The 13593-nt window shown below is 33.5% G+C and overlaps 1 protein-coding gene across 1 annotated transcript; it reads left to right on the top strand.

The window, feature by feature from the left end:
* The first annotated feature begins 5602 nt into the window (after positions 1 to 5602).
* LOC111402054 (uncharacterized protein C57A10.07-like) lies at positions 5603 to 11663 on the top strand. Its single transcript, XM_023030095.1, has 3 exons — positions 5603 to 6605; positions 9957 to 10081; positions 11086 to 11663. Exons 1-3 carry the CDS (start codon positions 6017 to 6019, stop codon positions 11401 to 11403), a joined length of 1032 nt encoding a protein of 343 aa, XP_022885863.1. The 5' UTR covers positions 5603 to 6016; the 3' UTR covers positions 11404 to 11663.
* Positions 11664 to 13593: the final 1930 nt, after the last annotated feature.

Raw genomic sequence — 13593 nt, 5'->3', positions numbered from 1 at the left:
AAAAGGAAACATAATCTTTTCAACAACTGACGAATGGGGGATAATATATTCAAAAGAGTTAACAAACATAATCTTTTAATATATTTTCACAGACAACAACAATTTCACATCATCAACCATTTCTTTCAAATTTAAAAACAATAACCTACAAGCAATATAGAATATATTCAAAAAAGGGCTCACAAAATTGCTTTGAATTAAAAACAAGAAGACCTGAACTGTGTGAGATTGAATACTGAGAGTGGCACACAGTCCACCGACTCCGATCCTCCAGCTGAGCTGCTACTTCTGCTCCGAATGGAAATATGGAAATTTAAGGGTTTACTGTTTGCACTTTTCAGCCGATTTCAAATGCAATTTGGGACCTTGGGTGGATTTTGCTCTGCCGGTTTTAATTTCCTTATTCCGAGCAGTTTAGATACAATGGCTAAACTATTGCTGGCAATAATTTGATATTCAGTGGAATTCTTCATCAGATTCTTCACATCTTCAACATACTCGCGTTCACTTCATTGAGAGAAATGAGAGAGTGAGCAAGAGATTTAGGGTTCTTCGAATGGGGGATTGGTACGTGCATTTTGGTTTTTACTCTGCTTTTTTTCTTGAATAATTCAATTTTGTCAGACACTCTTTCAAAATTTTGTACAATTTCTTTGATTGGTCAAATCTCATTTAATTAGGACCTATAGGATATTTAAAATTAGTTTTAAGGGTAAATATGTCTAAAATTGACATTCTTGCAATGTCAAAAAAAGTGACATTTTTGTAAATACAACACCAAAAGTTGACTATTTTGATAATTTCCTCTATTTTTTATTGGAAGATGTCCCTTAATATTATTAATTCTATCAAAAATTGTAGAACTCATCGAACTATCCATTCTTGTAAAATAAGAATTAGTATAAATAACTTTTTTTTAGGGAACATTGCAGTAGCGGTCCCAAATCTTTACATTTTTTGCAGACTTTACCTCAACCTTCAATTTGTGCCACTACAGGTCCCAAACCTTTCAAAAATTAGTACTTGAAGTCCAAATGGATGGTTTCTATTAATTTAACCATTAGTTGACCCAATAAATTGACTTTAACCAATTTTAAAAGGAGTAAAATTGTAACTTCAACTTAACATTAAAAAACAAAAAAAATAAAAATAAAAAATCACTGTTCATTAATTTTCTTCTTCCCACACCCCACCTCCTTCTGAACCCAACCAAAAAACCCACCTCCACAACCTCATCATCGTCTGTCGCCAACGTCCACCAAAACTCTATCAAATATTATCTTTTCCACCCCACCCCAAAACAAAACCCACCCACCACTAACAGTCACCACCAATCGTCGGCAACCAACACCGTCGCCATCCATAGAAAATATTATCTTCCCCACCCACTAGTAGCGATGGGTGGCGATTGGTGAACTAGCACTGCCTCCTATAAGTATTATGCCCTATGTCCAATCAGTTTTGGACATAAATGCTTTTGATATATAATTAATGCAATTTAATAACAGATCTATTATTTAATTAATAGACAATTAAATAAATAATAGAGTCCGCAGATTCAAATCATCGTAATTTGTTAATCACAAGGAGTTGTGATTATGAGATACAAATTACAGCTGATTGAATATTAAATTGTCAGTGGTCATAAGTAATAACGAGATACAGATATCGTTATTACGGATAAACCATCACGTGTGGCATTTCTTACTTATGAAGTAAGTAGCTGATCTCACAAGCTAAAGTGTGGTGACACTTAAATGAACATATGGATATTTTGTTATAGAACAAAATATTGGAGACCCGCCGAGAGATTCCACATGGATAACTATCCGAATGTCAGTGGTTAATCTCTAACGTTCGATAGTGGAATTGGTCATTTGATTTGAGGTCGTCATGATACCTTATATGAGGACAGTCATACTTTGACGGTGTTGGATGTTGCTCTGCAAAGGGCCGCTAATACGACATCGTTCGGGTACGTCAAGAATCATATGAAGGTTGTGATTGATCAATAAAGGATTCGTCACTCTTAGATAGTAGGAGATTATAATCTGCGTTTCATTCAATTAAGTCAATGATGAAATTATTGGCCAAGGTGTATTCATAAGTCGAAAAGAAGTTTTCGACTTATATTGACTTAATAGTGGAGTGAAAGATATGATCGATAATCGAGATTGATACACTTTCATATCTCGTAATTGATCGAGTCACATTGACGAAGGGATTATAGTTTCACGGTAAACGAACGAGTTTGATTTTGTCATACCACGTGACATTTCCCGTCACATGTATTGCCCTGACACATTGCTAGATGTCAATTTGGGACGGCGAGTGTGAATTGATGATAAATTAAAATTGTGTTTTAATTTATCAATTTTGATCAGATCAAAATAATATTTCATGTCGTTAGGCACATCGTGATCGGGAGCCTGATGGGTCGCACACAAAAGAGAATGGGAAGGTTGTAATTTGTCAATTAATTAATTTAACAATCGTTGCATAAATTAATTAATTGGGTTGGTCATTTATAGGCCCGAATTAATTAATTGGATTAATTAATTCACGGACCGAATTTAATTAAATGGATCAATTAAATATTGGATCGGACCGAGTCAGGCCCGTTTGGGTTTATATAAATACATGGCTAGGGTTTTCAATCCATACAGTTTTCTCATAATTATTCTTGCTAGCATAAGAAGAGAAAACCCTGATAGTTGCAATCTTATTATCTGTGTGGATCATCGTTGGAGGCTGAACAATAGGACAGCTGTGAGTTGCGAATCAAGATTGCTGGAACGAAAAGAATAGCAAAGAAGTTTGCAGATTTGAAAAAGGTACAATCTTATCACAATTTCTATCTAAACACAAAGACGATTTTTGGTGGGAATCGAAATATGTTTTAATTTTTCGCTGTGCATGTTAAGTAGATTCCCAACACCTCCCACCGACAGTATTTTATAGCTGGTACCACCACCCCTTTCGAACCACATTATCGTCTTCTTCATCCCATGCCACAACCCTATTGTAACAAATAGTTAAAATCACCAGTCCCCTCCTTTGATAATTCAACCACAACAGAAATCACCCCACCACACATAAAGTTCCCTACAACCACTATTCTCAGCAGCCGCTACCACCAACATTGTTGTACAATGCTATGATTGGCTCCCACCATCTCTTGCCATGAACCACCGCCGGTCCTTAATTGCAGTCACCCGTGCCAATTGATTAGCTCCACTTGTGTCGTAAGGCTTTTGCTCCATTATTTATTTATTTTTTTTATTTTTTTGCCTCAATTGGTCATTCTCCGGTGGATTTGATTTCGCCACTTCTGGTTCCCAATATTTCATGGGTACTTTCAGTTTGGTTTAAGCCTTCCTTTGGCAGGTGGTGATTGTCGATCGTGGGTGGTGATCGATTGTGTGTCTGGGTTTTTTCAGTCAATGCATGCCTCAATTTCTCGAAAAAGATGAAGGATTTGGGGATAAAGGGGTAGGGTAGAGTGGGGTGGGATGGTTTTTTGAATTTTAATTTAATTATTTTAAATATTAATATGTGACTGATAAAATTGCCCTTATTTAAATTAATCAAAGTATCCAATTGTTTTATTTTTCAAGTCAACTAATGGTGGAACTCATAGTTTCCATCATTTTGGACTCCAAGTGCTAATTTTTGAAAGGTTTGGGACCCGTGGTGGCAAAAATTGAAGGTTGAAGTAAAGTTTACAAAAAAATGCAAAGGTTTGGGACCGTTGTTGTAATTTTCCCTTTTTTAATTTGAAAGTAGGAAAAATAAATTTTTATTTAAACACATTTCAAAATAAAGAAAGAAAAAACTGATTTATGTTACTATATTTCAAATTAATTTTTGAGTTAATTTCACAAACGGTCACTGAACTATAGAGAAAATTACAAAACGGTCACTGAAGTTTAAAACTTTTAGTAACCGTCACTTAAGTTTTGGTACGCTTTCAAAAATCGTCACTGAAATTTAAAATCTTACAAAAAGGTCACTGAAGTTTAAAAACTTTCAGAAATGATCACTGAAATTTAAAAACTTTCAGAAACGCTTATTGAAGTTTTTTTTTTTATTTTTTGGGCTACTTTTGCGACAACTTTCTATCATTTTCGACCATCAATACCACCAAATTTTGATACCATTGAAAAGCTTACAATGTCCTCTTCCATTATTACCCAAAATCTCCCCATAACTCCAAGGAATTTGACCGAAAAATCGCCAAAAAAATCTGAAATTCTGCCAAAATCTTCAGATTTTTGGGCGATTTTTGCAGTGATTTTCCTGTGAATTCCGACCACCAAATCGGCTGATTTTGGGTGATAATTGAAGAGAAGATTGTAGGCTTTCCAACAGTATCAAAATTCAGCAAAATTGATGGTCGGATGTTGCCGGAAAGTTACCGCAAAAATAGACAAAAAAACTGAAAAATTTGCCTAGATTTTCGCCTTTCCAGGTGGCCAACTTTGTGGGTTTATTCCGGCCGAATCTTTTGGAGTTTGGGGGATATTTTTCATGGTAATTGAAGAGGACATTGTAGGCTTTTCAACGGTATCAAAATTCGATGGTATTGGTGGCCGTAAGTTTCCGAAAAGTTGCGTCAAAGTAGCCCATAAAATCTAAAAAATCTGCCTAAATTTTCGCCTTTTCGGGTAGCCAACTTTGTGGGTTTATTCCGACCAAATCCTTTGGAGTTTGGGGGATATTTTTATGATAATTGAAGAGGACATTGTAAGCTTTCCAACGGTATCAAAATCCAGTGGCATTGGTGGTCGGAAGTTGTCAGAACATTGCCTTAAAAGTAGCCTAAAAAATCAGCCCACGTTTTCACCTTTTTGGGTAGCCAACTTTGTGAGTTTATTCCAACCAAATCCTTTGGAGTTTGGGGGATATTTTGGACGTTAATTTAGGAGGACATTGTGGACTTTCCAACGGTATCAAAATTTGGCAATTTTGGCCCAAAAAATCTGAAAATCTGGACAAATTTTCCAATTTTTTGGGCTAATTTTGCAACGATTTTCTAGTCAAATCCTTTGGAATTATGGAGAGATTTTGGGTGGTAATTGAAGAGGACATTTTGGTCTTTTCAACGGTATCAAAATTTGACGGTATCGGTGATCGGAAGTAGTCGAAAAATTGCCACAAAAGTAGCCCAAAAAACTGAAATTTCATTGACCATTTCTGAAAATTTTTAAATTTCAGTGACCATTTTTGAAAGCGCCTGAAAACTTAAGTGACTGTTAATGAAAGTTTTAAATTTCAGTGACCGTTTTGTAATTTTTACTTAAGTTTAGTGACCATTCGTGAAATTAACCCATTAATTTTTTATTTTTTTTTTTAAAAGTTAGCTTTCGATTACTTTTTAGATCAGCTAAAACAGGCTATTAATAACATAACATACACAATATTTTCACTAGATAAACATAAAATGATAAAACTATGTCCCGTTTATTTCTCATTATTTACTTATTAAAATGAAAAATATGATTATTATTCATTACATAAATTATCATATTTAAAAATTTATTTCTTGTGTGTGGAGTTATAACGACTATATTTTTTATTTTGAAAATTAATGTGGCTCAAATAGTACTTATGATGCTGTGAAAACGCTTTTCTAATTATCTTGCATCATCGTCAAATCAAATCGATAATTTTTAATCCTACCTCCTAGTTTACAAATGAACAATTTCGAGCTGGTATTTCCTCAAATCCCGGTAAAATTGAATTTCGTGGTTAATTAATTAATTTCTGTTTCTTACATTTCCATCTTGTAGTGCTTCATCCCATTTCCGTATTTTTAGAATTTTTTTTTTCCTTGAATTTCTATCTGGGCTTGCTTCGAATCCCTATATGAAGTTGAAATTTAATTCCTTTCTACCAGTTCTTTATTTTTCTTGAATTTCTTTGTCTTTTGATTTTACTTACTTGTATGGTTCAAATCTTTTATTTTGTTTTCGAATTCTTTCACCATTTTCACTCCATAAGGTGGATCTGATCTATGAAGACAAATTATTCATTCGGGTCTAGTAGTAGTCCCAAATCCTTCCAGGCCTATCCAAGGGGTGATTTTGACTTGGAATCTGGAATTGTAAAAAAATCTCGAAAGCCCAAAAAATCTCTCATTAAAATGCTAAATTCATTAGGAAATAGAATCCAATACTATTACAAGCTTCATCCTCTTATGCTCTTCTTGATTTGCTTTTCAGTTATGATTACAATCATCATAATGATATCCATATATGGGAACCCCATTAGAATAATGCCCTCTTATAGGAAACTAGATGCTAATGTGGATAATTATCCGTTTTCGAAGTTTAAGAATCTTGTAATGGTGGCGGGCCATTCGATTTATACTAGTAGTAGTTGTGAGAAGGTTGATAATGAGGATTCTTGGTTTTTGGAGTCCAATCAGAGGCATCCAGGCCAAGCTGCTACTTTTGTTACGCATATACAGAAGGGGGTGGATATTGCAGCCGATGATGATGAGGCATTGCTCTTGTTTAGTGGGGGTGAGACGCGGAAGGATGCAGGTCCACGAAGCGAAGCACAGAGTTATTGGGTTGTTGCCGAGTCAAAAGGATGGTTTGGTGAGTGCATTCCTGTGTTTATTTTCTTGCTGGGACGATTATGTAGGAATGATTTATTACTATCGAAATGACTGGAAATAAGTATTCTGATGTTTGAAAATAGTGAAGCAGGAATATTTTGCCTGACTGTGATGTTTTAGGACTAGTCTTGGCATTCATTCGAGACGATATGCTCACTCGTGACATTTTATTTACTGGTATTATTATTATTTTTATAAAGATCTGATCCTTTTGGAGTTTTGAGTGATGAGTTTGATTTTAGATTTGAGTCTTGTGAATTCTGACTGATATATTAGCTAGTAAGGAAGCTTCTTTTAGCTCCCTTTTTATATTTTTAATTTAGGCGAAATAATAAAAATCAAATCAAGAGGGTGTTTGTTGGGATTAGCCTCCGTTTGAGCCCCATTATTTCTCATTACATTAAATTAAAATTTTCTCTCTCTTATTTTTAACCACATAATCTTCAATAAAATAATATTACACGTAAATCAAAAAAATTTCAACTATTTATTTTTCAAAAAAAAACTATTCATCTCATTATAATGTCAAATAATGGGGCTCAAACACACAAAATTAGATTTTTGATAGATTTTGATAGAAGTTTTTGAAATCCGTGGTTGAAAAGTTGTGGGATCCAAAAAAGATGCTGTTAACATTGATTGTTTGACTTTAATTCAGACTAAAATCTGAGTCAAACGGGGGCCAAATATAAAAACGATTTTGCTGCATTATGTTTCCTTTCATACATGTTTTAGACTGATACACTGATGCTACTTTTTGTTCCCTTTTTCTTTTTTCAAATTTTTACATATATTTCTTTACTTCTCAAGGTCCTTGCAATTTAGGATTTTTTTGGATCTTTACGCTTCTTATTTTTGCTCAGTTCTCTGAATTTTAACGTTCTCAAAATTCATAATGTAAATTTAAATAATTTGGCTCCCTGATCTTGGTGGAATTGCTCAAATATGTAAATAAGTGTTTCTTTGATTGTTTGGCATGAAACAGCTTTAGTCCAAAGCTATATGCTGGCTGAGCATGATATAGTGAGTTAAACTGTTACAGAAGTGACACAGAGAGAGAAATATAGAGGAGAGGAAGAAATATGTATTTCAATATCTATAATTTATAATAGTTTCCAAACAATGAAATCCTACTTTATATTTATGGAGTAAAGAACTTAATCTAAAACATCTTCCAGTAAATCACAACGGTAAAAAATGATAAAATCCTATCTAATAAAATTGCTGATATATTTAAATCAAACTTTATCTTCAGTCCTAATCTTCATAGATATCTGCAATTCCTATGCTTATTCTCCATTGTAAACTCTAGAAAAATGTTTTCTTTTCTGTGTTAGAAATTCCACGTTAGATCATACCCTAACCAAAATGAATGTAAACTTTTAAAAGGGTGTGTCCTTGTGTTGTACCTTTCTTAAGTTGGCTGAGATCTGGAGGCTACTGTTGAAGCTTATGCAGTTTGCATTGTTGTATGTCGACCTGCAAATTTTCATTTTTTATTTTTTGCAATGGAGATGAACATAGATTATAATGATACATTCGGTTTCTAGTGACTTCATTGCTAATGTTTTGTACCTGCATTGCTTGAAGTTAGCTAGGAGCCTAGGAAAATCAGCGTCCTTTACATGTATGTTCGATGCACGTAAATTCTATTAATCATAAGTTCTTCGTAAAGATCATATCTACTTAAGGGATTAGACCAAGTGTGTCATATGGACACATCATGGGAACTGAAAGAACCTGAGTAATCTGGCTTTTGTGGTTTTCTATGTTGCACCGACAAAGACACATATGTCGACGCACGATTTTTAAAAAAGTACTAAAACGACGAGTCGTTGATACATTGATTAAATTTTTTAGAATTCTTCATTTATATAGTATAAATTTAGTTTTATACTTGTTATTAAATTTTTATTTTTATTTTTTGAAATCTTTTAAATATGAGTACTTATTTGTTATTTACTAATAATTTTGTGTTAAAAATATATAATTTTTAATAAAAAAGAAAAATATTTATAGTAGAATGTTCGAGAAGTGTCGGTATCGACATGTGTGCGACACAGACACGTTACCCTAGTTGAAGCATCCATGCTATAGAGATGGTTGTTATATTGAGGTTTTTCTATCTTGATGGTTATATTGTTATAGTTTCATGCAAAACAGTACCCAATTATATCTTTTAGCATACCATCCAAATTATGTGGGTATAAGTAACTACGGAGACATGATTGAAATAATAAATTTCCTTTTGGAGAGTGATGAGGTTGGAAACTTGGCTGGCAAACCAACTGCAAGAGAAATGTATTTTCATATAGGGGAAAAAATTATCTTTTAACATTGGGGGCCAACCTATAACATTATTCTCGAATACATCGACATTAGGATTTCTAGCTTTGAAGTGCTTGGCCGTGCCGCCCCACCTCGCCTACCCAAAATAAATAAATAAATGGAAGACCTCTTCTTAGCCTTCGTTTGGCCCCCATTAAATTAAATTTCATTTCTTTGTCTCCTATTTTCAATCACACAATCTTCCTTAAAATAATATTATATATAAACCGAAAACTTTTCATTCTTTTTTAACCACTTATTTTTCAAAAAAATAGTGTTACACCCATTTTAATTTGAAAAAATGGGGGCCAAACGTGGGCTTAATATTGTCTTTTTACGAGGGTGACTGCATATTATTCTTTTTCATTATATTTCTAGCTCTTGCACAATTTCCATTTTATGATATAACTGCTTGCCGACTGCCTTATAGATGTATTTTTTTTCTCTCTTTTTTCTCATTCGTCCACTCAAAATAGTTAGATGACTTCAAATATGATGTCTTGTAAGCGACTTACCCTAACCTTGACGATGAATCTCACAGTATTTTACGTGGTTATGCAATAAAATTAGTAACTTTTCTGCAATATGAGTTTCTTGTGGCAATGATTTTATAATGCTTGATATGCTTTATCCGTAAGTCGTGGGTTATTACTGGTGGTTCTTTGAAAGAGAGTAATGGAAAAACAGAAAAAGATTGATAAGGAAACCTCTGATCAAGTGAAAACAAGTGCATGATAATAATTTTCTACCCAAAGGAAAATGACCATTGGGACTTAGATTGTGTCAATTTCTTTTGTTACTTGTTTAGTTTCAATTCTTCCTTACAATTTTTTTTGTTTATTGCATCATTTGGGATGATTTGCCGTTTGTGTTGCATCATATTGGAAGCTTAATAATTTACTTGATTACTTCCAGAAAAACTTAGAGTTGGTATTGAAATTAAATTTTCCTTATCATGATCACATTTGGATTGTTCTTTTAGTATGCTGTGAACTCTATACAGGCAAGCAAGACAATGTGCGATCTAGAGCACTAACCGAAGAACATGCAAGAGACAGCTTTGAGAATCTTCTCTTCAGTGTGTGCCGGTTCCGGGAGCTTACTGGCACATATCCTCAGAATATAACTGTAAGTCTAATTGTTATATACATTCACTGCTCTAACTCCGGTTGAATTCTGGAGTTGGTTTATGACTAATACTTAACCTGCATGTCTGGTGAGTTCGACTTGCCTGTACTAGATAGTATTAAAGAAGTAAATTAAGCTAAATATTGTCTATTTTCTCCTCTAATCTTATTTGGTACTGCATAACAAATATAAGATATGAGTGCACGAATTGAAGACTTCTTAGGAGCTTTTTGACTTTTAAGTGAAATTATCAATGTCAAGGCCACGGTTATTATAACATTTTTGATTCTCTGATTGTTTGTGCCTAAGTATTAGGAAGGCTAATTCTGTGTCTATGCCTTTAAGTCTTCCCATGAGCCCTTTAAGCACCTGTCTGGTGAGGTCGACTTGCCTGTACTAGATAGTATTAAAGGAGTAAATTAAGCTAAATATTGTCTATTTTCTCCTCTAATCTTATTTGGTACTGCATAACAAATATAAGATATGAGTGCACGAGTTGAAGACTTCTTAGCAGCTTTTTGACTTTTAAGTGAAATTATCAATGTCAAGACCTCGGTTATTATAACATCTTTGATTCTGATTGTTTGTGACCAAGTATTAGGAAGGCTAATTCTGTGTCTGTGCCTTTCAAGTCTTCCCATGAGCCCTTTAAGCACCTGTCCACAGATAACAGTACTTGCTAGTTACTGCATCATCAATATTTCTTCATCGTTATTTTGTCAATTTACACTGGTTCTTAGATGTCTCTACTCGTATTTTCTCGTGTATAACTAAAACATATACAGTTGACAGCCGTCATCCAATTCCCATTAAGCATGAGGGTGCGTGCGTATGCTTGTGGCTGTGTTTATACACATGCAACTTATGGGAATTTTTGTTAATTCTTTTTTAGTTAAATATATGAACAAAAATTGATTGGTAACAGGTTTTTCCAACTTGTGCTGAAGTCAAGTCAGACAAGGACTGTCCTTTTTTACCTGTTTCTTTTTTGTATTGAAATTCAGGTTGTAGGTTACGATTTTAAGGAAGAGAGATTTGTTCGTCTTCATCGATCGGCAATTGGATTTCCCGAGGCAAGGTTCTCATATGCAGGCACGCCTTCTTCCCAAAATTCAAGGGAGGCAGCTTTAAAAGGGGAAGCATTGGTGAGGGCTCAATTTCAAGACGATCCTTATGGTTGCTTAGGTTCACTACGTCGCAAAAAGCTTGGACGCAATCCTTTTCACCGGTCAATTCCTTATCCTAATGGATGTCCTGAAATCGAAGGTTTGTTCAGATATTGTGGGAATGCTCCATATCCAGGCTACCTTCCATGGGCTTAGAAAAATTGTCTTCTTCAGAAACAAAAACTAGGATTAAAGTTGAAAAGGATACATTGTTAGCATGTTGAGAAGGTAGATTGGATAGCACCCTGCGTAAATTTAAATCTTATCAGTTGCACTTTTCAGTTTTGTCCATGTGATAGGCTTACCGGAGATGCACCGCTTCCTGTATTTTTTGTAGAAAAGAATTAAATGGAATACCAAGTTCGCTAGTATAGAGATATCTTCAATGCAGAGCAACGCTCACAAGGTTTGGCATAGCAAGGCATTTTCTTATTTTTAATATTATTTTAATTACTATAGACCATAAATAAATAATGCATGCTTTGAAAATTGGATAAAAATATTTGTACAAAATTTTGTTAACAAAATGGTGTATTCATTCTCACAAAATTAGTGGACCCCATGTGAACTTAAAAAATGTCGGCTTGTGGTCCCTACTCTCGTTGTCAGTAGTGAGTAAGGGAGTGTGTAAAAAAAGTTTGTACATGTAACATGATCTTTGGAAACTTATAGGAAATTTTAATATTTTTAAAGTTTTCAATAAAAAGGTACAAGGGATAAAAATTCTTAACTATAATACATTAAGAATACAATTTAAAAAATATCGAACTTCTAAGAATTCTTTCAAAAATCAACACTAATATCATCTTTTCTAAGATTATAAATATATTGATTTAATAAGAAAATAATGTGAGTTGAGTATTAATAAAAGATAATTATGATTGTGTAACTATGACATTTGGTTGTGATATAAGACGTTTTGTAATACGTTATGATCGTGACAGACTGTGTGTGATTGTGACTTATAAGGTTGTGTACTTTTGTCTATGTGACAAATATTAAAAAATTTGACACTGTTTTGTGACTTCATGTCTCTTAAATATAACCTAAAACGTCTCTTGAATATAACCTAAAATGTGTACTTTTTAAAATCATAATTTCATGCAAGAATTGTGACCCGATTTTAAGGTTGAAGATTTCATGTAAAATATGAGAAAGAATGCGTCAAATCCAATTGTTAATAATTGGAATTTCTTTCTCTAGATTTTGTAATTTTGAAATCCCATTTTGTAATTTTGAAATCCCATTAATGATAATTAAAGTTCGAATTTGAAATTACTTACTAAATCTTTTAAATATTAAATTACTTATTTATTTTATATATAATTAATACTTGATTTTTAAGAAAAATCTTAATAATCTGATTAATTATAATTACATCGAACTTCAAGTTAAAAATCAAGAACTAAAAACTAAAGTGCATTTATTGGAGAAATTATAATAGGATTACAGAGAGTAATAAATTTCACGAAATGTTTGTATAGTAATTGTCAAATGATCTATCAATTAATATCATTTGATTACCACCTAAACTGACTATCAGCAGTGCTAAATAATGTTACTCCTTTTTTAATCATCACTTGACAAATAAAATAATTAGTACTTATATCTCTTTTTCCATCGTTTGTCGAAATTTTATGAAACACTTCGATACTTCCTTGTGCTTCTGAAGGCTTCACGGCTATTCAATCCTCAGTTTGAGGTCTGGATCTTGATATTAAGTCCTAATTTGAAGGTCTAGGTTTTCGGCGGGCTACGAGAAAAACTCTGATTTTAAGTTGGTGCAACTTATTAATTACTTCAGAAAATCATAAATTATAGCGTAAACACGAACAATGGTGATTTACCTAAGAATGTTTTATAGAGAAGTCTCTTTCCCAACGTCGTCCAAGCATGTCAAGGGCATTTTGCTCACTTTCTGCACGTATTCCCAAAATTGACCAAATGGCCAATCAACCTAATTTCTACAACTCCAAGTCAGTGAAAGAAAGAGGGAAAATAACTAGCCCTCTACCTAATTTAGCAACATCGTGAGTTATACAAAACAGACAATTCTAACAAATATTTAAAAAATGACTTAAAATTTATCCTCGTCCTGTGATGTGGCCGCGATATAACCTTATGGAGAGCACTTGGCGTACAGGAGTCCCCTCACAAGGCATTTATAGGTCACACACAATGGAGGGTGGGTGAATATTTTTTTGGTAATATTTTGCTCACATGGAGTCCATGTGAGTATTCTGTATCTTTTCTATCAAAGATTATTCTGTACGCACATAATAATTGTAACCATATCGCTTTGAAGAAATACTTGTAATTTGTAAAATTACTGGAAGTACCAAGGCA

The sequence above is a fragment of the Olea europaea genome, chromosome 10, assembly GCF_002742605.1.
Source record: "Olea europaea var. sylvestris chromosome 10, O_europaea_v1, whole genome shotgun sequence".
Taxonomy (NCBI): domain Eukaryota; kingdom Viridiplantae; phylum Streptophyta; class Magnoliopsida; order Lamiales; family Oleaceae; genus Olea; species Olea europaea.
The sequence above is the reverse complement of the archived record's forward strand: the minus strand, read 5'-3'. Positions and strand labels throughout refer to the sequence as shown.

What these genes read in the sequence shown, in the direction of transcription:
- LOC111402054 (XM_023030095.1), top strand. Translation starts at nt 6,017, where the DNA reads ATGAAGACAAATTATTCATTCGGGTCTAGTAGTAGTCCCAAATCCTTC. An exon ending in CGAGTCAAAAGGATGGTTTG is followed by an intron (nt 6,606 to 9,956) that starts GTGAGTGCATTC and finishes AACTCTATACAG; the next exon opens with GCAAGCAAGACAATGTGCGA. An exon ending in CATATCCTCAGAATATAACT is followed by an intron (nt 10,082 to 11,085) that starts GTAAGTCTAATT and finishes ATTGAAATTCAG; the next exon opens with GTTGTAGGTTACGATTTTAA.